We start from the raw sequence: 24,466 nt of genomic DNA on the forward strand, positions 1-24,466 counted from the left end.
GAGAGCCGGAGCTCTTTCTCCCCCCCCCCCTCCCGACGGCCTTTCCAACTGGGTCTTCTCGTGTGTGTGTGTGTGTGTTTTCTCAGCAGATAAGAAAGCTTCCTTTTGTGGCTTCGAACGAGGTTGAGAGGGAGGCCCCCGTTCCTTTTTTTTTTTGCCGCCGATCCGTGCCGGGTTTTCCGGGCGGCCGGCGGCGGGGGTGAGCTTCGAGCTCCACACAGCCTTTGCTGAGTTGAAAGCGTCCAGGGCCTGGCAGCTCCTCCTTTGTGAGCTGGGGGAGGGGAACGGGGGGAAGCTCCAGTCCGCGGGCCGGATTCCAGTCCGCGTTTGGCAGGCGGCCGCGGCGCTGGGTAAAATGGCAGTGCTGAGCCTCGTGTCGGAGTGAGCAGGACTCGGCGGACGAGAGTCGGAAGCTGCCGCCGCCGCCACTCGGCTCGCTCAACCTCGCCGCCGCGCCGCCCGGCTCCGTGAACAGGAGAGAGCGGGGAGGGGGGGAGTCGGTCCGGCGCTTCCTCGCCCGCCGTGTCCCCCTTCCCTTCCTCCTCCTCCTGCTTCTCCTCTCCCGCACCGGGAGCCCCGTCCTGTCCCCCCCTCCCCCTTTCCTCCTCCTCCTCCTCTCTTCCTCCTCCTCCTCCTCCCCCTTTCTTCGCCGGCTGCAACTGAACGAGGAGGCAGAGTGGGGCCAGGCCCCTCGCACCCACGTCCAGCCCGCCGGAGGCCTCCGCGCTTCGCTCGCCGCCGCGCCGGGGGAGGCATGAGACCCCGTTGTCCCGCGGAGCCCGCCACCGCCGCCGCCTGAGCGGGGAAGGAGGAGGAGGCGGAGGAGGGCGAAAGAGGAGGAGGAGGAGGAGAAAAAGAAGAGCGGTGAGGCCTTGTGCCGGCCGGCCGGCCAGGCAGGGGAGTAGGTCGGGGCGGGGGGCGGGCTGGCTGGCTGGCTGGGTGGGGAGGGGGGGATCATGGCCGCTCAGGTGGCCCCCGCCGCCGCCAGCAGCTTGGGTGCCCCGGCTCCGTCCGAGTTGAAGAAAGCAGAGGCTCAGCAGCAGCAGCAGCGGGAGCGGGATTGTTCCTCGGAGGAGGCGGGGGGCGAGGCGGCGGCAGCAGCAGCAGCAGCAGCGGGAGAGAAGCCGTCGGAAAGTGAAGGTCCCCCGGGAAAGGAGCTCCAGGACGGCTCGGAGAGCAATGGCGGGGGCGCAGGGGCCGAGGCCGATCTGAAGAGCTCCAACGGGAACCCGGGCCCTAGGCCCGTCGCCACACTGAACAATAACCTCCCGGAGCCGCCCGGTGGTGGTGGTGGTGGAGGTAGTAGTGGCGGCGGCAGCAACAGCAGCAGCAGCAACGACGGGGTGGGGACGCCGCCGCCGCCTCCACCACCGCCGCCCCAGCAGCAGCAACAGCCGCCTCCGCCGCCCCAGCAGCAGCAGCAGCAGCCGCCGCCGCCCCCGACTCATCCGGCCGCCTTGCCCCCGCCAGCCTACAGTTTCGGGCAGCCCTACGGCCGAGGCGCCCAGGCCGTCGCCGCCGCCGCTTACCACCAACATGGCGGACAACAAAGCCCTGGCATGGCAGCGCTGCCGAGCGGGGGCCTGGAGCAGCCGTACTCGGGGCCCGCGGGGGCCCCTCCGGGGCCGCCCCCTCCCCAGAACTCGCATGGCGGCGGCGGCACGGAGCACGGCTTCGCCAACCACCAGTACAACTCCTACTACCCGACGGCCGGGCGCAGCGCCGGCGCCTACCCGCCGCCCTCTCAGGCCTACGCCCTGAGCTCCCCCCGGGGAAACGCTCAGAGCCCCGCTCAAGCCTCCGGGCCCAAGCCTCCGGGGTCGGCGTTCCAGCAGCAACGCTTCGGGGCCATGGGACCCTCGGCCGTCGGCGGGGGTGGCGGCGGCGGCGGGGGCTCCACTCCTCAGCCGACGTCGACCCCCACCCTCAACCAGCTGCTCACGTCCCCTAGCTCGGCCCGGGGCTACCCAGGCTACCCGGGGGCCGACTACGGGAGCGGGCCCCAAGACGGCGGAGCGACGGCCAAGGCCCCGCCGGCAGCCCCGGACCTTGCCTCTCAGTACAGCGGGGCCACCGGCCAGGGCTGGGCGGCCGCAGCAGCAGCAGCCGCGGCCGCCGCCGCCACGGGAGGCCCACAAAGGAGTCACCACGCGCCCATGAGCCCCGGGAGCAGCAGCGCCGGAGGGGGACCGCCGCTCAGCCGAAGCCAGCAGGTAAAAAAGGAGGCACCGGTGGTGAGGAAAGCCCGGGGCCCGAGGGCGCACATGGGCTGGGGGGCTGGGCGGGCCTGGGATTAGGGCCGGGGGTGGTGGCGGCGGCGGTGGCGAGGGTCCCCGGCTTTGGGAGGGTGGGAGGCGAAGGCAGCCCTTCTGGGGCCCCCCGAGAGGCCCTTCAACGCCTCAGGTACGGTCTTGTTCAGGCCCCACAGTCCTAGGGAGCTGCCATTGTCTGTCTCCTTTCTCTGTCTCTCTCTAAAATGGCTGCCTCTCTGCCTTCCCTTCCTCCCTTTCCCCAGCCTTTGTGTGTAAGCGCCTTGAGAGAGAGCCCTTCTCTCTTTTCTCCCCTTTCCCTTTCCCTTTCTTTCAGGGGGTCCTGGGGAGGGTGACAGGGGAAGTAAGGCTCCCCACCACCAGCCCTGGGGGAGGGGAGGGGGAGGGAAGGGTTGGGGTGGCAAAAATAGCTCCATGTTGCTGGGTTGGGGGGAAAAAAGGGTGTGCTGTTTGGGGTCTGGTGTGCTTGCACTCTTTTGCAGCTCCCCCCCTTTTTTTTCTCCCCTTCTCCGGGTGGGTTGAAACGAGTGGCCGCCTGTGCTTCCAGGGGGGTAAGGAAGAGGGCAAGTGACCTCCTCTGGCACCCCCTTTTTCTGGTCTAGGCTAGCTGAAGCCATTTTCTGAGCTGCCTTTTTAAAGATAGACCCAGTGCCTTGGAGCTTCTGCTCGAAAGTGGCTGGTAAACAGTTCAGTGATTGGAGTAGTAAGTGCAGATTGCTTTGGTTTGGGATTTGAATTATGGAGGTAAAATCCTTCTGTCAAAGCCAGGAGACAGTTGGTCTTAGGTTGACATCCTATCTGTGATCTGATTGGCTCCCCATCTCCTGCTCTTGGCCATTTATAATTGCCTCTGATGTAATGGTACAACAATCCTGATGAGCTCATAAACTTTTACACTCTGCTTTTTCTACCAGCCATAACCTAGAGCATCACTGGCACTTTCTGCCTCTCTCTCTCTCTCTCTTTTTTTTAATTCCACAGCTGAAATTGGCTGTGACCTTGAGGAGGTTCAGCGAGAGTAGATCCACAGACAGGCTGCCCTCCTTGCATTGTGCCTGAAACAAAAGAGGCGAGGATGGCATTTTGTTGTACCTTGGATTTATTTTGCTTGTTAAGCCTTATGCAGCCTGGAGTAGATTCTATTAGGCTGAAGGCAACGACGATGTGTTTTTCTTCTGCCAAACCAATTTGTTTGTTTTGGTTTTGTGACTTTCCTGGGGTATAAGTTGATTATTCAGAAGTTTGTTAAGCGCTCATCTTTTTCTAGCCCGACTGGGTTCTTTTTGTCTTGGAATTCTAGTTGTTCAACCAGAAATAGTTGAAATATTACAATTTAGTTTTCAGAATTGTTGCTGGTTGAATAATACCCTGTTTAATTTTTGGGAGGCAGTTAAGTAGAACAGTTTTCTTAGATCAGAGAGAGTTAAATAGTTGCTTTTAAGGAACTTCGTGCTTTAGCAATATAGGGAAAGGAATAGAAGATTATAAAAGATGTTGGTATTTCTGTCAGGCAGAATATTGATCATTATAAGTATCTTGAATATGAAGCTGCTTCACTTTAAGAAATATATAGTAGGCACCTACATATTTTATATAAATGTATGACTTGTCTGAAATCAGAAATTATGTCATGCTCTACCTGCTCTTCTGCTAAGCTTATATTTTAGGTCAGGACTTTAAATTCTTCATTATTGATTTTTTGCAGTCTTTTAAAATGCTAAATCATTGCATTTCTTAATTACCATCACAATGTAATTGTTGAATAGTTGAACTTCATTTTTTCGTCAAAATGTGAGCATACAGTCATCTTAAATTTTTGTTTGCCTCCCTGCTTCGTATAGCGAGTATGTGCAATATACTATTATGGTTTGTTATGCTGTCAATGTGTACAGCACTATAGAATAGCAAAACAGTAAGATAGGCCTCAGCCCCAAGGAGTCTGCAGTTCTAGCACATGACATAGGGAAGCATGAGAGAAGTGAATAGGGAGATGCTGACTCTTTGACCTAAGTTCATTAGCATAGTAGGATATGAACTTCTCTTTGGATTCTTGGGGGTTTTTTGTTTTGTTTTGTTTTTTGCCTAACACTTGGTATGTACAGTGATTATGTGTGTATGGAATTGGGCCTTGGGATGTTTTTCATACTTCAGGTCATCACAGCTAGGCTTGTTCAGTGGAGATGACAGCCTGGTTTGTCTGAATAAAATGTGTTCAGTTCTATTACACTGTGCTTCTTAGGGTACAAATAAAATCTGGTTGTAGATTGAAAATCAAAATATTTGAAGCAGTTTCCCCTGTTGATCTGTACATCAGTTTTGTGTTGCAAAAACTTGTGTGTTCCTTACGTTAAGGAAAGTGAGGTTTATCCCATAGCATTATTATACACCATTGACTGTTAAACATTGTTGTCATTTGTTTATGAGAGGATGTGTCTGTGGCTTGATATGCCAACTACATATAAGCTGAAATTTCAATGGAAAGTTGGCTCTTCACTGCAAAGAGATTCTCAGTATGTGCATCTGTATCTCCAAGAGAGGAAAAGGAGTATGTGTAGCTAAGACGACACTAAATAGGTAGTGAGAAAATAGAATTAAGGATGAGTTCTTGAGAAGTTCATGGTAGCTTGAGGAGGAGGATGTTTGCTAGGCAAGTTTTGTAAGGTTTGGTTTCAGTGTTGGTCTGTAGATCAATGTTCTCCGTGTTAAGTGTCAGGTGGGAAGAATACATGAATGCAAGAACATAAAGTCACTGTTCCATTTAGCATTCTGTAACATGAGTTGGTTATTATTACAGTATTTAATCCAGCATGTCATAATTCTAACAAAGGTAGTAGAGAGTAAGAACTATTGATCTTAGTGGAATTTCATAGGCATGTTAAACTTAGAAAGTACTGTGTGGGACAGTCTGTGTACTTTGTCCGTCTTATGTTAAGGAAGGAAGACTGGTCTGTCTGTGTGTACTGTCTGAGCAATATTCTGGCATTTGTTGTCTGTTGTTCAGCATCTAAGGAGAAATTTACTGTCTATTTACAATCAGTAAACTCTGAAAATGTAGCTCACAAACATAAAAAACCCCAGAATGATATGCACCAAATTGAGTATTCCGAAGAATGCTTCCCTCATGTGTAACTGTGCTGTGTTTGCGCTGCCAGGATAAATGCAGACATCCTTTCTACAGTTTATCACAACATCTCTGACTTGGAAACATCAAACAGTTAAAGAAAACAAACTTTTCTGTCTTGTGGTATGGAGTACAAATCTGGAATTCCTCATCAGTTGTGAGTGGCTAGCATAGAATCTCTTGGGCATCCTGAGAAAACAGGAAAGTTGGAAAGGATTGGCCAGTGTGCATGTTATTGTAGCAGGTCTAAATCTAGACCAGCCTTCCCCTAGTCTGGTGCCAGCCCTCCTAGGCAGTAGAGCTAATGGAGAGTGTCTGCTACATTTAAGTTACCTTTAAATACAGAAAGCAAACCAGTCTCTCAAAACTGGTGGGTAGATCTCCATTAGTAGAAAGAGTGTGTAACTTGAAGTTAGCTTAAATATTTGCCTGTAGTAAATGTTCACATAGAGGTGTTTTGGTCGGGCCATTTTTTTTACCACTTCTCTTCTGAACTCTATTTTAAAAATGGCAAGCAAACAAAAGTTGTATTTTGGTCTTTAGTGTTGCTATATGGGTATTGAGCCTAAAGCTAACTCTATAAATAAACGAAGCGTGAAAATGGTAAAATATGGCTTCCAGACTAAATTTGCATTAAGTACATCTGTAGTGGTGATGAGCAGCAGTATTTTAGGAATCAGAAATTGTGCCTGGAACTGTGGGTTACTTTTTATCAAAGCATTTTTAAAACCTCCAATTCCATCCACTGTGTTAGATTTTGATTTTGTGCTGCCTAGAAGATGACATAAAAGTTTGATTTACTGGGCTCTGAGATAATATCTGTATGAATGTCAGGACTTTTACAAATAGGTTTAATGGGTTCTGTTCTTAAAGGATATTCTCTTGTACTGGCCTCTGTAGATAAAGAGCTTCTTTAGGTACGTGTAATGCACACTAGTACGGATCCAAATTTCATTTCTGTTTGGATATTATTACCTTTAATAATATACTGCTGTGTCAAATTTGGATTTTCCTCTAAGCCACCCATAATTCAATACCTTTTCTTGAGCATACATATATATAGGATTACTGTTTATCAATTTATTCATACTGTGTATAGCATAAGCATGGGTCTGTTTCACCCTTTAGAAAGACATTGGGAAAACATCCCCTGATCATTTGGGATGGGGCTTTGGAATGTTTTTGGACTCCATCTCCCAGAATTCTCCATGAATCCCCCATGTAGAATTCTGGGAGGTCCAGCTCAGAAATGTCTACAGATCGGCTGCATTTGTCTCCATCTGTCCATGTTTTCACCTGCTTCTACTTTCAAAAAAATGGAAGTTGCCCTGGTGCTTCCTGGGAGATCACCCTTGTGGTTTGTTGGGAAGTGAGACTTTACCTCTCAGGAAGACCTGTGCCTCCCAGACACTACCAGGTAGCTTCCTTATTTTGAAATTGGAAACAGGCTGAAAAGAACACTGATGGAGATCTGTAGACTTATGTGTCCAGGCCGTACGTCCCAGAATTCTTTGTGGGGATTGTTGAGAGAATTCTGGGAGCCCAGAAAATCCTAAAGCCCCACCCCTTATTATTATTCATACATACTTGATTTTGTGTTGCGATTTTTTTCTACCAAAACTGGTAACTATCCATACAAAGATAAGTATTTAAGATTCCAAGGGGGCAGAACTCAGTTTTGGCTTGCCTAGTGCTATTGTAGTCCTGCTAGCATTTCAGACTTAACAAAAGATAGTCGCTAAGTAAATGTTAGAAAAACTTTAGCCAGTAATGTATTACAGAGCTTTGCTGTCGTAATAGGAATGATGTCAGCAGCAACATCAGATTTCTGTTACTTACAGAGCTCCTTCTTCAATTCTGAGATAATTTTGATGTATTGCATCAAGTACATTTTGTCCACATACTGTATTTGATATAACTTTCATGGAAGTGTTTAATGCCCGGTCTGGACTCATTCAGGATCACATGGGTTGCATTTAGTTTTGACATCAGAATTATGCTTTATCATCTGCATGACCAGCCTTTTACCTATTTTAAAGGAGCATTCATGACAATCAGTAGGGATTTTTGTGTACATATTTTACTTTTTATTATTCGTTGTAAGCTAACATACCTTTTTTTGCTAGGAAAAGTAATACATATACAAATTTAACAAAAGCAATGGATTTGTGTTATATCTGGATAATACTACATTATACACTGTGGTGTTTGTGGGGCTAACTAGTATATCATGTCAGAATTTAAAGTTAATTTGCAGACTAAGGTTTTTGTTAACTTTGGCTTATTGTCAGGTTCAAAATCTCAATTTAGGGGTAACACCATTGCTCTGTTTCCAGGTTGTTACTCCATGGAGACACAAGTGACTTTAATGAAACTACCCAGTTTCCCCAAAAATAAGACCTAATCTGCAAATAAGCCCTAGTATGATTTTTAGGATGCTCGTAATCAAAGCCCTACCCCCCAAAATAAGCCCCAGTTCAGTGAAACCCCATCTTCCACCATTGTGCGGCAACCAGAAGAAGATGATATGACTATTTGAATAAATGTAGATTGTTGTACATGAAAAAAATAAAACATCCCCTGAAAATAATGCTTTTTTTGGAGCAAAAATTAATATAAGACCCTGTCTTATTTTCGGGGAAACACGTTAAGAGCTAAGCAGATGGAAAACAAATTCACTCCCAGGAGACCTAAAGCATAGTTTGCCTACCATACATGTGGAAGCTCAAACCATAGTGTAGGTTCTTAATTGTGGCTAAGCAAAACCATTGTTTTCTGTGATTTCTGATTACAGTAGTGCCTTGCAAGATGAATTTAATTCGTTTCACGGTTAATGTTGTCTTGTGAAAAATTCGTCTTGCGAAATGCATTTTTGCATAGGAATGCATTGAAATCTAATTAATGCGTTCCTATGGGCAAAAAAAGTCAGAACAAAGTCAAATTTGGTTTACAAAGGGTTTATTAAGTGCTCTTTAAAGCCACACATATTGTGCAGATGATTTCAAAAATTTCAATCAAAAAACTAACTTTTTAAACATCATAGAAAAACATTTAAAAATAAGCAAACATGAGGCAGGAACAAAAAAAAGAGGAAAACATTCATCTTGCGAAGCACAGCCATAGGAACATTTGTCTTGCGAGTCATCAACCCCATCGCCAATACCATTCGTCTTGCGAGTTTTTTGGTCCTGCGAGGCATTCGTCTTGCGAGGCGCCACTGTATATTACTGGATCAGTCTAGAAAGTTGTCATCTTTTCTAAATTTATATAGGAAGATTGGATTTGGGGCGGAGGTGTGTGGAAATTTTGCCGTTTTAAATAATTCTACCAGAGGTGGGTGTATCTATAGGTTGAGAACCAAGTACTCTTTGAAGGAGTTTCAGATTGTTCTTCTAGCACAAAGTAAAGTTTTTTTAAATCTTAAAGGAAGAGCAAGGGCGATTTAAATGCATTGTCCTCCAAGTGCTAAATTTACTGCTAGTGATGGCTGTTCCCTCCCTCTCTTTGCTAATTTACGCAGTAATTCTTATAATAATAATATTATGCCAAGGCTCTTAATCTAGTTATATACTGAGGAGCCAATGGGACTGCTACTTTATGAACCATTTCTGGTTAGAATCTCCTGCCAATTTTCTAAACTAATCAGTCTCTTTCCACTGTCATTTCATCTGTGTCTTTTTTTTTTAAGCTTAATGTTCGGTGGTAATACTGTAATAGTTCATTCACAGATTTTGCCCTGTAGGGAAAGATCTCCCTGGCATCAGAAGCTTTTAAATGTGTAGGAAAGGAAAGGAAAACCTTCTGAATTCATAAAGCTGCTTGGTCCATATTAGGAAAATGGAGCTTCTTTTAACTATAGCACAGGCTGTGGCTTTAAGCACTTGCAGTTTACAAGACACACATTAAATGTACTGGCTCTGAGATTACTAACCAAAGAGAGAGACTATGAGGTGAGAATGGAAATGATCTTGCTTGTTCCTTCACATTTTAGAAATCCATAGTACTTTAAAGTAAAATAGAGTACTTTTCACAATACTTTCCAAACAAGTAGACATGTGCATGTGGGGATATTGTAACAGTTTAAGGACTAATAGGTTTACAGTGGACCCTTGACTTACAGACTTTTCGAGTTACAGACTTGTCTGGTCGCAAAATTTAGGTTTGACTTGCAGCTGGAGAATCGACCTACAGACCAGAAAAAAACAAAAAAACAAAATGGAACAAAAACGGAACAAAACCGGCCGGTTATAGATTAATCGGTTTTCAATGCAAGGCCTACAGACTTTTCGACCTGCAGCCACCGTTCCAATACAGATTAATTCCGTAAGTAGAGGGTCCACTGTATTTCACTGTGAGTGGATCAAAACCTACTACTTTGGACTTGGAGTGCAAATGTATGCCTTCTGTATATATACATATCTCCATGAGCAGGAGACCAGGTAAGGAATACAGATAATAGACAAAGTAATAATAGTTTGTTAACACTGGAATAGGAGCATCAAGCTGTTAATTAGTCGAATTATCAGGTCCTAGCCAGAGTTGTCTGTGATTACCAAGTCTCCCTATTGTATGTTATGTGTATCTTCGCCTGGTCATTGGGATATATATAAATATAGCAGACATGTATTTGTATTCCTTAATTCTGAAGGAGTAAATGTCAGTCCATGAATGCCACACTAAAAATAAATCTGCGGAGTGCCACAATATTTTCCTCTCATCCTCCTTTCCTTTTTAATTTTGCAAACTTAGCAACCCTATTATGATTGGTTCCATATTTGTTCAGATAAGTGCATGCCTTAGTGACACGGCAGTGCCTCTGTCTTCGGTTGTGGCTAGCAGATGCCATAAACTTTCTCTCTGCTCCTGTTTTGGACTTACCTGCAGGTACAGATATTATAGTCACAACTAGACATGGGAGGTTTGTATTTGTCTCCCAGGGGAGATGAATATGAAGCCCACCAGCACAGGTGTCCCGGCAGCCCTTCCTCACCCTCCAGAACCAGGCTGGTCCACTTACTGGCCTCCTCTGTGTGCATGCGCCCAACAGCGACATCACGCGAATTGCGAATGTAATCCTGCTGGCGCTGCCCCTGGCTGTGGGGAGAGGTGGGACAGTGCCAACGGGGACTATGTTTACAATTGGTGTGATGTCATTGCCTGGCTTGCACTAAAGAGCCCTCTAAGTGGACTAGGCTGGTTATGGTTGTGGGGAAGGGCCCCCAGGATACCTCTGCTGGCAGGGGAGACAAATACAAAGCTCCCATGTCTAATATAGGTCACAGTTCAAATATCTGTTAATGGTTGTGCAGATGGAATGCTAGGAGAAGGGAAGAAAATATTTACAGGTACCAGTGGTAGGATGAGGGAGTTATGCTTTCAGTCTTAATGTTAGGAGGCTGGCAGCATGAAATGTGCTCTGATATCTTGAATCTCTTGGGAAATGTAGATGACAGGGAATGTCATTATTCTAAATTCATGACCTTCAATCTGAATTTTTTATATTTATTCCTTGAGGTAGGTGGTACAGAAGTTTTTATAAACTGAAGGGTTGTTTTTTAAAGGGTTCTGGGTGTGTCACAAGTGACTTGAACTGCTGTTTGTGTGCCCAGGTTAATACGTCTTGACGTACTTATAAGTTTCTTTTGTCTTTGCTCCACTTGCCAGAGAAACAGCTATGGGCTGTAAATTTGACATGTGGAACTACTCTTGGAGTTCAGTTGGACTGAGCCTGCCCAGGGATGTTTGACTGTAGTGCTTGGCTCCATCTGAGTTCTAGTCGTAGTTCTTGTTTTTGCTCCAGCAGTTGTAACTTTGCAAGGATATCTGCTACTGATCCCCCTGCAAGCTGGTGCTTGGGTTGGATTTCTGGCTATCTTTGCTGATAGATATATTTTCCTATACTTACCTGTTTCTTTAAAACTTATTTGAGGCATGTATTTAACAGGTATCTGCTCACTGTATATTAATGACATCTTGAAACCAAAAAAATGATCTCTGCACTAGACTAAAAATCAATTTTCTATAGAATGACAGCCATTCAAACTTCTTGGATTGTTTATAATCATACTACTACCCAGTCATCACATTTTCTGTGTTCATAACGGCAAACTGTCATCTTAGGTTCCCCATTGAGGCCGTCTGTGCATTAAACTCTTCTGTAGCCATATCAGTTCTGTGAAAAATTTTTAAGAACAAGCTATAAAAGTGAAAAAGTTGGGCTTATGTTTTATTTTGGATAATGCATTGAATATGATTAGGTAGTGGAATCATGTTAGCATGTTGTTTTTGTTAAAGATATCTGTATAGTACAGTGTATTAACTATTCGTCAGATAGTTTATGCAGAATAACCATGAACAATGAACCCATAAATTGTAGTACCCCATAACATAAAACAGCAGTTGAATGCTTATGACCAACTAGCTGTCTGTCTAAGGGGGTTACAAACATATTAAAAAACCTGGTGGAAGCTGCTTTGTGCTACTGGTTCCTCACAAATAACTAAAAGAAGAATTGGCTCTAAAATCATCCTTAAACTGGGCATCTTCTCATTAATAGTGTGCATCTTCATCTGAAAAAAAATGTGATCTGCCCTGTTTTCTGGTGTATTGCTGTTATGCGGGAGGGATGTGTGGTCTAAAATGGAAGTAGATTAGGCATCCATTTGTTATGCTGTAAGGCAAATCTAGAATTCATTCTACAAATGTATGTATTCCCTGTAATCTGGAATTTTAGAGGACAATTTGAATGGTTATTTGTTTATTGCATTTATATCCCACTTTTTTCCAGTAAATTTTGAGGTGGCATACATGAGGTCTTCTCATTGTTACAACGATCTGAAGTTAGTCAGGCTGAGATAGCCCAGTCACCACTGTAAGGTCACTTTGTCAGTTACATGGCTGAGTGAGGGACTGGAATCTGGATTTCTTTCATTCCAGTCCAGCACCCTGACCAGTACACCACATTGACTCTCCTGGATAACCAAAATTGAACTGTTCAAACACAGGAGCAAAATAAATGGTTTGAGGAAATACCTAGTTTTTCTCCTAGTTGGAGAATGTTAGGAGAAAATTTGGTTGGGAAAACCATGAAAACAGCTCAGTGAGAATGAAGTGTATTCAATGGCTATGGAATGCTGGCTTTTAGATGAAATGTGGGAGATCAGGTGGGGAATGGAATGGATTATTATGAAAGACACAGAAACGAACAGACTGGATTGCTGCACAGGAGCAATGTGTCTTTTTTCCCCAGAACCCACTTGTGAAAGTAAAGAAGTTACTGAATAGGTTTGTGTAAGACGTCAAGTACGCAGTATAAGACACGTTTACTGAGCATGAGGTTTGTATTATATGAATGTGTGGATTGTATTATATGAATGTACAGTCCCATTTTGATGGTGACCCAAGCAAGTGGCACTTAACGGCTTTGTTTGTAAACAGTTTGTAAGGTGTTGGATTGATCAGTATAGGCTACGCCTTTTAAAATTGCTGGGTTTTGATGTAGCATTCTCTTTACAAATGTTTCACAGTATTGTATCAAACGTAGTTCATTGGCATTACAGACCTGTAAACTCAGTCATGAGATTAAATATGTATAGAAGCATTTGGTTTGTGGCTTTTTGCCAGTGAAAGTTTGTTTTGGATTAATAGTTTTTATTGCATACTAGGTCTACATAAAAAGAGAATGGAAATCTGGAGGTTTTAACTTGCCCAGAATAGTTGTGTTAGTTTGTACAGCAGCTAGAAATAAAAGCAAGGTCGTTGATTCCTATTTCTGTTTGTTAAATACAGGGTCATTTCTCCTCCTTAATACAGGGCTCATTTTCTTTCCTCATGCTTTGTGTTTGAAGAAGTAGTGCCCAAACTTGCCTTGTGAGGCACGCAGAGGGAGGAATAAGCAACAGCCGGGCTAGAACAGGAAGAACTGCTTCTCTGCTTGTTACAAAAAGACATAGTGATTTGCCCATGTGATACGTACGATTAGGTATTGGTTGGGGAGGGAGTCATATTCCTCATTGCACCTGGGATTGCAGGTCTCGGCAGCTCTCGGCAGTTTAGCAATACAACTTTGCCGAAAGCTCAACTTGGCTTCAGAGCTGAGTTCTCAGAAGGAAAATGGTGCAACAGCAGCAGCCATAAAAATCCTAGTTCTTTAAGATGCCAGCAGTGTACTTTCCCAATAACTATTTCAGTAACTATCTCGGAGAACGTCAGACAGATGTGTGTTTTCCTCTTTATTTTTTATCTATTTAAAATATTTTTACCTCGCCTTTCTTCTTTAAAAAAGGACCCGAGGCGGCTTATATCATTAAAAGACAACATTTAATGCTAAAAACGGTAAGTATCCAAATACTTAAAAAGATCAAACAGTAAAAACCAGTCAACAAAAGAACACCAAAAACACATTCAAAGCAGTAAGGCACAACAATCCTTTCACAAAATCCCACTCAGGCAGCCGGTGACTGAGGAAAAGCTTAAACTGAACATGTGCTCTCATGAGGTAGTGTTTTGGTTTTGGGACCTTTTTCTTTTTCCTTTTTGAGTTTATTGGCAAGTACACTGATATTAACTGAAATTTGGAAACAAAGCCATTAGTTGCTCTGGGAAGCTTAGGATCGTGATTAAGGAAGTTGCCATCAGTAGTGATATGTGGAAGTTTCATAAATGTCACTGAGATGAAGGTTCTTGGATAAGCCCTGTCTTTTGGCAACTTAAATGTTTATTCATCAAATATAGTAGTAGTGGATGCTAATTGTGCCTTTGGGTAAGATAGGTAGTACAGTGGTGCCCCGCATAACGAGCTATTCGTTTAACGACGAATCTGCATAGCAACACATTTTTTGCGATCGCATAATGATGTCTTAGATGGTAAAACATCGCTTTGTGTACCGATTTTCGCATAGTGATGTTTTTTGTAACAGCTGATTGGCGGTTCCAAAATGGCCGTCAGGTAAAGAAAATGGCCGCCCGCAGTGTTTTCGCGCCCTTTCCTCCCTTACCGGGCAGTGAAAATGGCGGCCGCATGGAGGATTTCTGGATAACAGTGAGTTTTTTTGCCCATAGGAACGCATCAAACACGTTTTAATGCATTCCTATGGGCTTTTTTGCCCCGCATAGCGACGAATCCGGATAGCGACGATTTTTTCGAAACAGATTATCGTCGCTATGCGGGGCACCACTGTATAGCCTTTTGAATGAGAGTCTGAAACCTCTTACTTGTATGTACTGTCTTCATAGTTCATATAAACTCTCACCTATGAGGTCCGTGGAATGGAAGAAATAACCAATAGATAAGAGATAAATAAACAAAATCTGATAGAGGAGGGGGGATATGCTCTGCATTGGTATTACAGAATGAGTTCTGGCTTCAGACCTTCTACACGGTGAAATGTAATGTGTATTTCCAGCCAGGTGCATTCGTACTATACAGAATTTGTAAAACATCAATGTGATAGTATTTTAACTATTAGAAGAACGTGATACTTTGTTTAAATTTTCTTCATGATGTGTGTCAAGCTACATTACGATGGTAATTTGAAGTTAATTATGCACACATTGCATCTGTTGCAGAACATGAATTTCTGATTGAGTCTTGCTATGCATACACGTTGTAGAGACTGAACACGAACATTTACATCAATGCCAAAATAAATATTTTTATGAGGAAGCAAATGCCTTTGAATGTGTCAGGATTGTGGTATATGCTGTCCAGTCAGTTCTGATTTATGTGACCACAGTACTGGTTTCCAAGTTGTGAGATATTTAAAGATTTTTTTTTTCAGTGCTGCCCAACAGTGCGATTCCATGGCCGAGCTGGAATTTGAACTCAGACCTCCTGATTCCCAGACTCTGCCTCATTGGATCTCAATGTGTTAATATTACTTTGATATAAACATTTGTACGATTGGGAAGTATATGTCACAAGAAACAGTGTTCAGGTAGGATAATTTCCTGACAGATAGAAGCATTACAAATGTGCCTTTGGGAGTCTTGAATGGAATTCACCTCTTAGAATTCTCTAAGAATTCTCCTGGCAGAATTTTGGCAGTTCCAGCCCAGGGACCTAAACTTTTAGACACCTCTATTTCCATCAACACACATTGATTTCCAACAACACAACACATAGTTGAACAGGATACCAACATGAATTTGACCCAACTTCGGGAGGCAGTGGAAGACAGGAGGGCCTGGCATGCTCTGGTCCATGGGGTCACGAAGAGCAGGACACAACTTAACGACTAAACAACAACAGTTTCCATCAACTCGAGCAGGGCCTAATCTCCTGAGGCTGCATTCTAGGCCTACATTTCTGGCAGCAGCACTTCCTGGGCATCATAGCCTTCCTGCCCTTTAGGTGATGATGATGCCCAAGAAGCACTGCAGTAGGAAAGAAGTCCTAGAATGCAGCCTTGGAGGATTAAGCTGTGGTCCTGGCAAGGGAAAAGTGTTTGTGGGTTGTAATTCCCAGTATTCTGCCTAGAGAATTCTTTTTTCAAACTTCAGGGCCATCTCTGGATGGTACCATTGTTGCTACGTGAGGAACAAAACTTACACTTCTTTTGGTGTAAGATGAACAGCAGTGAAGTCAAGAAGTTATAGCTTGCGATGCAGTTGCAGTTGACTGATTCAGAACATCTTGCTTGCTCTTACAGTTGGGAATCTAAGTCCTAGTTCCAGCAGCTCCTTTGGATTTGTATAGTACACAACGCGTTGGCACTGTGAAAGGGCAGTTTTCACCCAGCATGAGCTCCTTAGAGGCAGAAGTTGACTTTATCTGGTAGTAGATGGAGAAGTTCCTGGAAGTACACATTGCAGCACAAACTCTGATTAATTGGTGTGACTGTCTTAATATATCCGAAAGTGTGATTGACATACTTCACTGCAGAGTTGTGTACTACATCTTAGCAATGTACAGTGGGTCTTTTTTCATGCCCGTTCTGTAAGTTGTGCTTTGTGCATGTTGACTGGTGAGTTGTAGTCTAGAAGGTTGTGTAGAACTATGTACCTTGCATGGCTAGAAGTAGTTGGAATTTATTAACTTAATGTAAATAATTAAACAGAAATACCATGCTGGATCTGTCTTTCCCAGAACAGGATTTTAACTATTAAAAGCCATTTGTCTCTGAAACGATCAATATGGCACATTTCCATGGGTTTCATAGTGTTTGTATGTAGTGTTTGACTTATCTCACAGTCTTCATGTCCAACTGCTGTGCTGTACAGTGGTGTCTCGCTTGACGACGTTAATGCATTCCAGCGAAATCGCTGTAGAGCGAAATCGTCATCAAGCGAAATAAAACCATTGAAACACATTGAAAACCGTTCAATGCGTTCCAGTGGGTGAAATACCTGCTCCAGTGAAGATCCTCCATATGGCGGCCATTTTCTGGTGCCTGTAATGCGAGGAATCCGTCCCTAACACAGCGGGAGCCATTTTCTACAGCCAGTAGCCATTTTGAAACCCAACGGTCAGCTAAAGTGAAAAATCTGTTCCCAAAGCAGGGAACCGATCAACTTTAAGCGAAATTCCCCCATCTAAACATCGTTTTGCGATTGCAAAATCTTCAACGTTAAGCGGATTCGTTGTCAAGTGGGTTAATCGTCCAGCGGGGCATCACTGTATTAAGCAACTGCTCAGTGAAGAGTTCTTTAGATTTCCTATCTTGTTTATTCATACATTGAGTTGTTAAGTTTTTCTGTTCTGCATGAAGAGTTCTTTTTCAGTAAGTGGTACATGTGCCCATGTGTGACATCTGTCTTTAGTTCTTTGTCTGAAACCTAATGGCTCTAAAGTTATAATTCTAATGTTCTGAGTGCTACTACAGGAAGTTTAGGAAATACAATCTGTGGGAAATTTTCAACCTGAAAGTCCTAGTATGTTTAGCATCTCTGTACATACTGGTAGCTTATCTGAGAGTGATATGGTACAGAAATGAGATGAATTCCATTTCCAACTTTATAATAAAAGATTGTTCCACGAAAGGTCTATTAATTATTGCAAATATAACTTTTTTCTCTGTTCCAGTTATTCATGCAAATCAAAGCAGGAGAAACTCAAAACCCACTGTCCCATTATCCCTTAGCTGTCAGTGGAGGAAGACTTTGTGTGGAAATAAAATAGAGTGCCCACAGAGGAGGAAACCAAGATTTCTTTCTCCCTTCATTGGCAGATAAAACATTTTCCTGCTTATCTGCTAAGAAGTGGTGACTGAATTTATATGAGTTGAGGCTTCATATGTCTGTGAAAGGGAGATGGATGCATGGATAAGAGAAAAATTTATGTCACTGCCTGCTTTTTGCTTGAACTGCACCCACTACCAGTATGTTTTCCTGCATGTTTCCTCTAAGGCAGTTGCTCCCAACCTTGGGTTTCCAGATGTTCTTGGACTGAAACGTCCAGAAGCCTTCGCCACTAGCTGTTCTGGCCAGGACTTCTGGAATTGCAGTCCAAGAACATCTGGGTTACTGAAGGCTGGGAATCACTGCTTTAGAGAACCATAGTCAAGATTCATGAATAGAGCAAACTTTTTTTCTAATTTTTCTGGTAAACCAAAGTTAGGAATTATTGCTGTAAAGGAGTGCAGCCTTCAGAGTTCCATACTTGATCATCTTGTGCATAAACGAGCACAAAGCCTGAAAAAGTTACTTTTGTTGGAGTATTCATTCAGCTAATTGGCTGAGGAACTCTAGAAGTTATAGTTCAAACAGCTAACTTTTCCAGTTTCTTAATGAGGGTTGCCAGTTGGGATTAGCATTTATAGAGCTCTAGGTGAGTTACAGTAGCTCAGTAATTCCTGATTCCCTGTTGTTTAGCAGTACCAGTAACCTGGAATATAGCATCACGTTTTGGCCACACTAGTTTTTAAAAAAAGATATGGTGAATCTGAAATGTGGGCGACTAGGATGATAAAGGATTTGGAAACCAAACTGTATGAGCTGTAGTTGAGGGAATTGGGCATGTTTAGCCTAGAGGAGAGAAGACTCAAGAGGTGATATGATAGTTGTCTTCATATGTTTGAGGGGTTGCCATATGGAAAAAGATGACGCAAGCTTGATTTCATTACAACAGAGGCGATTGTGCCTAAACATTAGTAAGAACTTTTGGCAGTAAGAGCCGTTCAAGAGTGAAACTGACTGCCTCTGGAGGTGATGCATTCTGCTTCAGAAATGTTTAAGCTGAGGTTGGATGGCCACCTACCAGGGTTGCTTTAACAAGAGATTTTGTGTTTTAGCAGAGAACTGTGTTTGATGATCCTTCGGGTTCATCAGCTCTACAGTTCTGTGGTTCAGTTCTATAATTCTGTGAATAGTCTTCCCATCCCCATGCTAAATTTCTTAACTATGATACACAAAACTAATCCCAGGATCATCCCCCCCATGAGATCCTGTTGAATTAATTCTAAGGGTGTAACATGACACTAATGCATGTTTGTCTAATTCCCTCACAAACATTTTAATGTGTGTATCAGGTTAGCGAGTAAGATATCAAAAAAAGAAAAAAAAAGTAAGAATGTGAAAATCTATCTTTGTCATATATGGAAATACTGTATGTGTTTAAAGCTGCATTGAGGTTTCTTTGACACATGTAGTTGGTTATAAATTGAACAAATGAATAAATAAAATCTGTTGGTGCTCTGGGCACTGTTCTAACACAAAATCGTAATTGAAAGGAACATAGAATATTTTTGGGGGGAGGACCCTACATTTATTTAGGAGTTCAGTCCTTTATAATAGCTGGTACAGTGGTGCCTCAACTTACAAACATCCCGACATACGATCATTTTGAGTTACGACCAGCTCCGGCTGCAAAATTTTGCTTCGACTTGCGGCTGGAGCTTCCGGTTACAAACAGAAAAAGGCAGGGGGGAAAGGCAGGGAATTCAAATTGCTAACCGCTGGTAGGTGAAGAGGCTGCTGCTTTGTAGCTCTTTCGCCCCAGCAGTTAGAGCGAGTGCCATTGGAAGAGGCTTTGGACTGCCTGGTAAGGTAAGGTACTGCTTTCTGCATTTTAAAATCTGCTCTGGGTGGGTTTTGCAGTGTGGTTTTGGGCTGGGTGGTGGGATTACGTTTCTGTGCTGTGATGGGTCTTGCAGGGTTTGTTTGCTTTTGGTGTGTTTTTTTCTTATTTCTGATGGGTCTTGCGAGGTTTGTTTGCTTTTGGGGTTTTTTCTCCCCTTTTCTGATGGGTCTCGCGGGGTTTGTTTGCTTTTTTGGTCCCCCCCCCGATTTCCGATGGGTCTTGCAGGGTTTGTTTGCTTTTTGCTTTGCTTTTTTGCATTTCCGAAAGGTCTTGCACAGTTTGTTTACTTTTCCTCCCTCCCCTCTTCGGCCGAAACGGATTAATCGCGTTTCTGATGGGTCTTGCAGTGTTGTTGTTGTTCATTTTCGTGATTTTTTTTCTTCTGCTAGAACGGATTAATTGCATTTCAATGCATTTCTATGGGAAATGGTGCTTCAACTTAACAACCATTTCGAGTTATGACCAGAGTTCTGGAACCAATTAAGTTCGTAAGTCGAGGCACCACCATATAATGGTGTCATGTTCCCGCACGGTCCTTGGTTGTTTCACCAAGCAAAGGCTCACACTACATGTCGTTCAGCTGCCATCAGTTGATTACATCAGCTTTATTCACTATTAATGACAGCGGTCCAGGCAATGTATCATTTAAGAACTAAGTAGAAATTTTTTATTGTTACAAGTGAGAAAAGCCCAGTCAATGTCGTTCACTCTCAACTAAACGACCTTCTTTCTCCTCTCTCAACCGCCTACTCTCTCTCTCTCTCGCTCCCTCTCCTTTTCCTTTTCCTTCACTTAACTCCACCCCACCAACTCCTATTGGTGCATGCAAATGTCAATATAAATATTCATGAGCAGGGTGAATACTACACATGGGGACTAAGAGTTTGAGTTAAGAGCTGGAAGGCACCAGCTGAAAGTCTGAGTTTAGGGTGACTACCTCTGTTCTCTGAGATTGATGCTTGTCCCTCAAATCCTCTTCTAAAACACAGCAGAAATGGCATTTGATGATTGTTGTGAGGAATGTTGAAATAATGTGCATAAAGCCCTGTATATTAAATAGGAAATACAACTTAATGGTAGTCTGCCACAGCTTTATCAAGGAGTACTGTCTTCATTTCACACTGTCTGATTTTGCTTCTTTTAGATTAATTATATTTTGCTCTTTTTAGATTAACTATTCTGCGTGAATCTGCAAAACTGGTTTGTTTGAAATAATCCAAACCATAGTTTAGATCAGGGGTCTCCAAACTTTCCAGTACGAGGGCCACATCACATATTTTACACATTTTCAAGGGCCGAAGGAGGGAAGGAGACACTGTCTAGAGGGGCGGGATAAAAATCTTATAAATAAATAAGGAGGACCCAAGAGATCCCCCGCCCTCGCAGTCTTTGCAAAGACAGTGGGGTTGGGGGGATCGTTTGGGTCCCCCTTCTCTCTTCCTATGCCCGAGCTGGATAAAAAGGCAAGGCGGGCTGGATGCGGCCCGCAGTTTGGAGACCCCCAGTTTAGATTAACAGTTTGTTGGTTTTGAATAAAATGTGATCAGTCAAAAATGGCAGTGAAGTGTTTCGAATTCTTCCTGACAGGAGAGAGTTCCTAGTTTCATCCCCATCACGATATATGCATTATCATGACAGTTGAGTACAACATATTTTATGCAGTAAAAACTTTGTGGCACGAGAGGAGCCCTAAAGTGCCTGTAAAACGATGGGAGCGTTGTACTTCAAGGTTTGTTGTAATTCTAAAATTAAAACCAGCCATGCTTCTTGGTAATATAATTTCTTGCTATACTTGTTTTTAAACTACTGAAGAGGTTGCAGCATTGGTCGTTCCTCCTTTCCCCCTGGCATTGCTATAATATAAATTTTCATATATTTTTTTAATCTAGAGCCAGATATTCCTCTCTTTCTTGTGTCTTCTTGCTGAAACAACTCCTGATGTTGCTAACTTCATTTTTATAAGTATTCTAATTAATTCAGTTGAGTTGACCTGTGGCTGGCTGGCAGAAGTTTCTTGTCACAATTAGAGCTTTTTCAAAATAGTATGCTATTATAAAACACATGCAGAATGATGCCTGTTTTTTTTAAAAGTTCAGTATTCATGTATTTATTTAATGTAGAATTTTACCAGAGGGACACATACCAAACTAGTAAGATAAATGGAGTTAAATTGGCCCTGACTTGTAGTACAGATACAACTAGCAATGAATTCTCCTTTCTCCTTTCCTTTATTAGTTATTTACTATAAAATTTCAACAAAGCTGATTTGAACTGTGATCTGTAAATAGAGACCTCTATGAAGCAATTAAAAAGTGTTTTAATTCCAGAGTAGTAGAGTCTGTGAGACTTTGTAATTGCAGGCTTTTGCAAATACATATTCCTTTAAAAATGCCAGTTATTGTCCGAATCGGGTTCCTGTTTCTCCTTGACCGTATGATTTGCAGCCATACATAACAAAGATTTCTAGAATGAAGCTCACAACCAACTGGTATTGTTAATGGAATGTACCGGTATGCTGTTAAATCTGTCATTTTTTTAAAAAAATCCTCAGGCTTTTGGTTTTGGAATTAAAGCACTTGTCTATAGACGATTGAAGTCTTTGTCATCTGGGGACCAGATCTGGAGAGCCCTTGACCAGTTATTTTTCTGTTCCACTTCAAGAGATTGTGCTTGTTCTTCTTATAGCTTCTCCAAGCAAGTGGGAATAGGCCAGCACCTAGGCCTTGCAGCTTATTACGGAGGTCACTATCCTGAGATTGAGAACTAGCAGCTAGTTCTAAGCATCCAGTTCTTGTCACTTTGTAAATTATGTAGGCAGTGCTCTGTCTCCTCCACCTAAGGGCCGCTAGCATTGACTGTGCTGGCTAATGGTCTGGGATCCAGGGGCAGCTCTGATTAACCATTTAGTCACATTTATCTCTTACTGGATGTTGGATAACATTGTAGCTGTTTTGACTTTGGATGTGGTGGCACCAAACAATGACGTCTTGCTGGAGCCAAAGATTCCTGTATTTCTTGCTTAAATGATCTGTACTTTCCCTCCTCAGATCTGAACCATTCTAGCTTTCTGCATTTTGCATATTCTGTTATTCTCTTATCTTTTTCCATTTGCCTTTGAACTTCTTCACTAGTTAATAAAAAAAGGTAGAGGTTCCCCTTGACAATTTTGTCCATTTGTGTCCGACTCTAGGGGGCGGTGCTCATCTCCGTTTCCAACCCATAGAGCTAGCGTTTGTCCGAAGACAATCTTCCATGGTCACGTGGCCAGCGTGACTAGACACGGAACTAGTTAATATCATATAGCAATTCACATGCCAGTCTTTTTTGTAGTGTCTGTTAAAATCAATGATTCCATCCCGTACAGTATAGTAGAACCACCAGAGTTACTAGTAGTGACCAGGAAATATAGTTACTAAAGGATCATGAGAAAAGTCAAATTGAATTGTTGTGCTTTATGCTAGCAAAGATCCATGCAGTTGTTCTTGCTAGAAGGTAGATTTTTACATCTTGTGTTTGATGAATTGTCTGCAACTTCTGATGCAGCTTGCATTATAGCAGAAAAAGGATTTTGTTCCCTGAGGCTCCCATTTCTTGTACTGTGCTTTGATCCTTGTTCTCTTGGTCTTTCACACTATTCTTGCTTGGATCTTAAGCGCTGTGTTCTCTTGACTTGTTTCTAGTGCTACAGCACCCATCCATTTTTTTCTTTCTTTCTAGCTTGGACAGAAAATGGATTGGTTCTTCTAGTATATTTCTAGATAATCTGCAGCAAGTTGACAAAGATTTCTGGTCCTTAGTGGTTGTGTAGGAACAAGAAAATGATTCCTCCCCATTTTGTTGCTGAAGCTGGGGATGGAGGAAAGGGAGAAATTTTGTTGTTGAAGAAATTGAGCTCAATTTGTTTCTAGTGTTTAAGAGAAGTACCTAGACTCAGAATTCTTTCTAATTCTTTGTCTTTTCATTTGCATTCAGTGGATAGATCTTGGAATTCTGTAGAAAACATTGATCTTATACTGTAAGTCTATGGTCTCACCACACCGTTCTGTATTTCTTTCTGCTTCCACCAGAACTGCCTCGCCCAGAAGTATTTATTGTTCATGATTTGCTGAGTATCTTATCCTGTTGAATCCTAGATTCTCCTGAAACCAATTCCATAGCTATTGTTTCTCATATACAATCCAAATGATATGATTAAAGTGTTGGCTAAACACTGCCAGGTAGATACCCTTCGATCTATTCTAGGTAAAGGTAAAGGTTCCCCTTGACATTTAGTCCATTCGTGTCCGACTCTAGGGGGCGGTGCTCATCCCTGTTTCCAAGCCGTAGAGCCAGCGTTTGTCCGTAGACAGTTTCCGTGGTCACGTGGCCAGCACGACTAGACACTGAACGCCGTTGCCTTCCCACCGTGGTGGTACCTATTTATCTATTCGCATTTTTACATGCTTTCGAACTGCTAGGTTGGCAGAAGCTGGGATAAGCGATGGGAGCTCCCTCCGTCGGGTGGATTTGATCTTACCACTGCTGGTCTTCCAATCTTGCAGCGCAGAGGCTTCTGCGGTTTAACCCGCAGTGCCACCACGTCCCTTCCATCTATTCTAGACTTGCACAGTTATTTCCTTATGTCTTTGTGCCCTTTTTGTACCTTGGGTTGCTGCCTGGTGCATTTTCAACTTCGATGTCAAGTCTTCTTGTTGACTTCATTTCTTACTTTGTTATAACCTCTGTCTCTCTTGTTTTCTCTCTCCTAATTTGGCTTCCCATCTCTAGCTTGGCTTCTTCATCTTCAGATTTGTTTCTTCGCCTATTGCTTTGCCACACTCTTTCAGTTACAGATTTTGTGTTTGTCAGACCTTTCAGCATTTACCATTACCTTGTCTGAGAGAGAGTCCTGATTCTTAAGGCTGTACACCAGGTATGGGGAACCTTTTGCCTTCCAGATATTTTGGTCTAAAAGTCCCATCAGTTCCAGCCATCATGGCCGCAATAAGGGATTTGTGGATGTTGGAGGACCACAGGTCTCCTATCCCTAGTACGTGTAGTTGGCCATCCTCTTGTGCT

The 24,466-nt window shown here is 43.2% G+C and overlaps 1 protein-coding gene across 2 annotated transcripts in view; it reads left to right on the plus strand.

Annotated features, from left to right (window-relative positions):
* The first annotated feature begins 387 nt into the window (after window positions 1–387).
* ARID1A (AT-rich interaction domain 1A) overlaps window positions 388–24,466 on the plus strand; it is a 104,495-nt gene continuing 80,416 nt past the window's right edge. For both annotated transcript variants that reach the window (XM_020806902.3, XM_020806904.3), the window contains exon 1: window positions 388–2,213. In XM_020806902.3, coding sequence (XP_020662561.3) covers window positions 957–2,213 — 1,257 coding nt within the window. In that variant the 5' untranslated portion in view covers window positions 388–956. The remainder of the gene's footprint in view (window positions 2,214–24,466) is intronic.

The sequence above is a fragment of the Pogona vitticeps genome, chromosome 9 (genome assembly GCF_051106095.1).
Source record: "Pogona vitticeps strain Pit_001003342236 chromosome 9, PviZW2.1, whole genome shotgun sequence".
Classification (NCBI taxonomy): domain Eukaryota; kingdom Metazoa; phylum Chordata; class Lepidosauria; order Squamata; family Agamidae; genus Pogona; species Pogona vitticeps.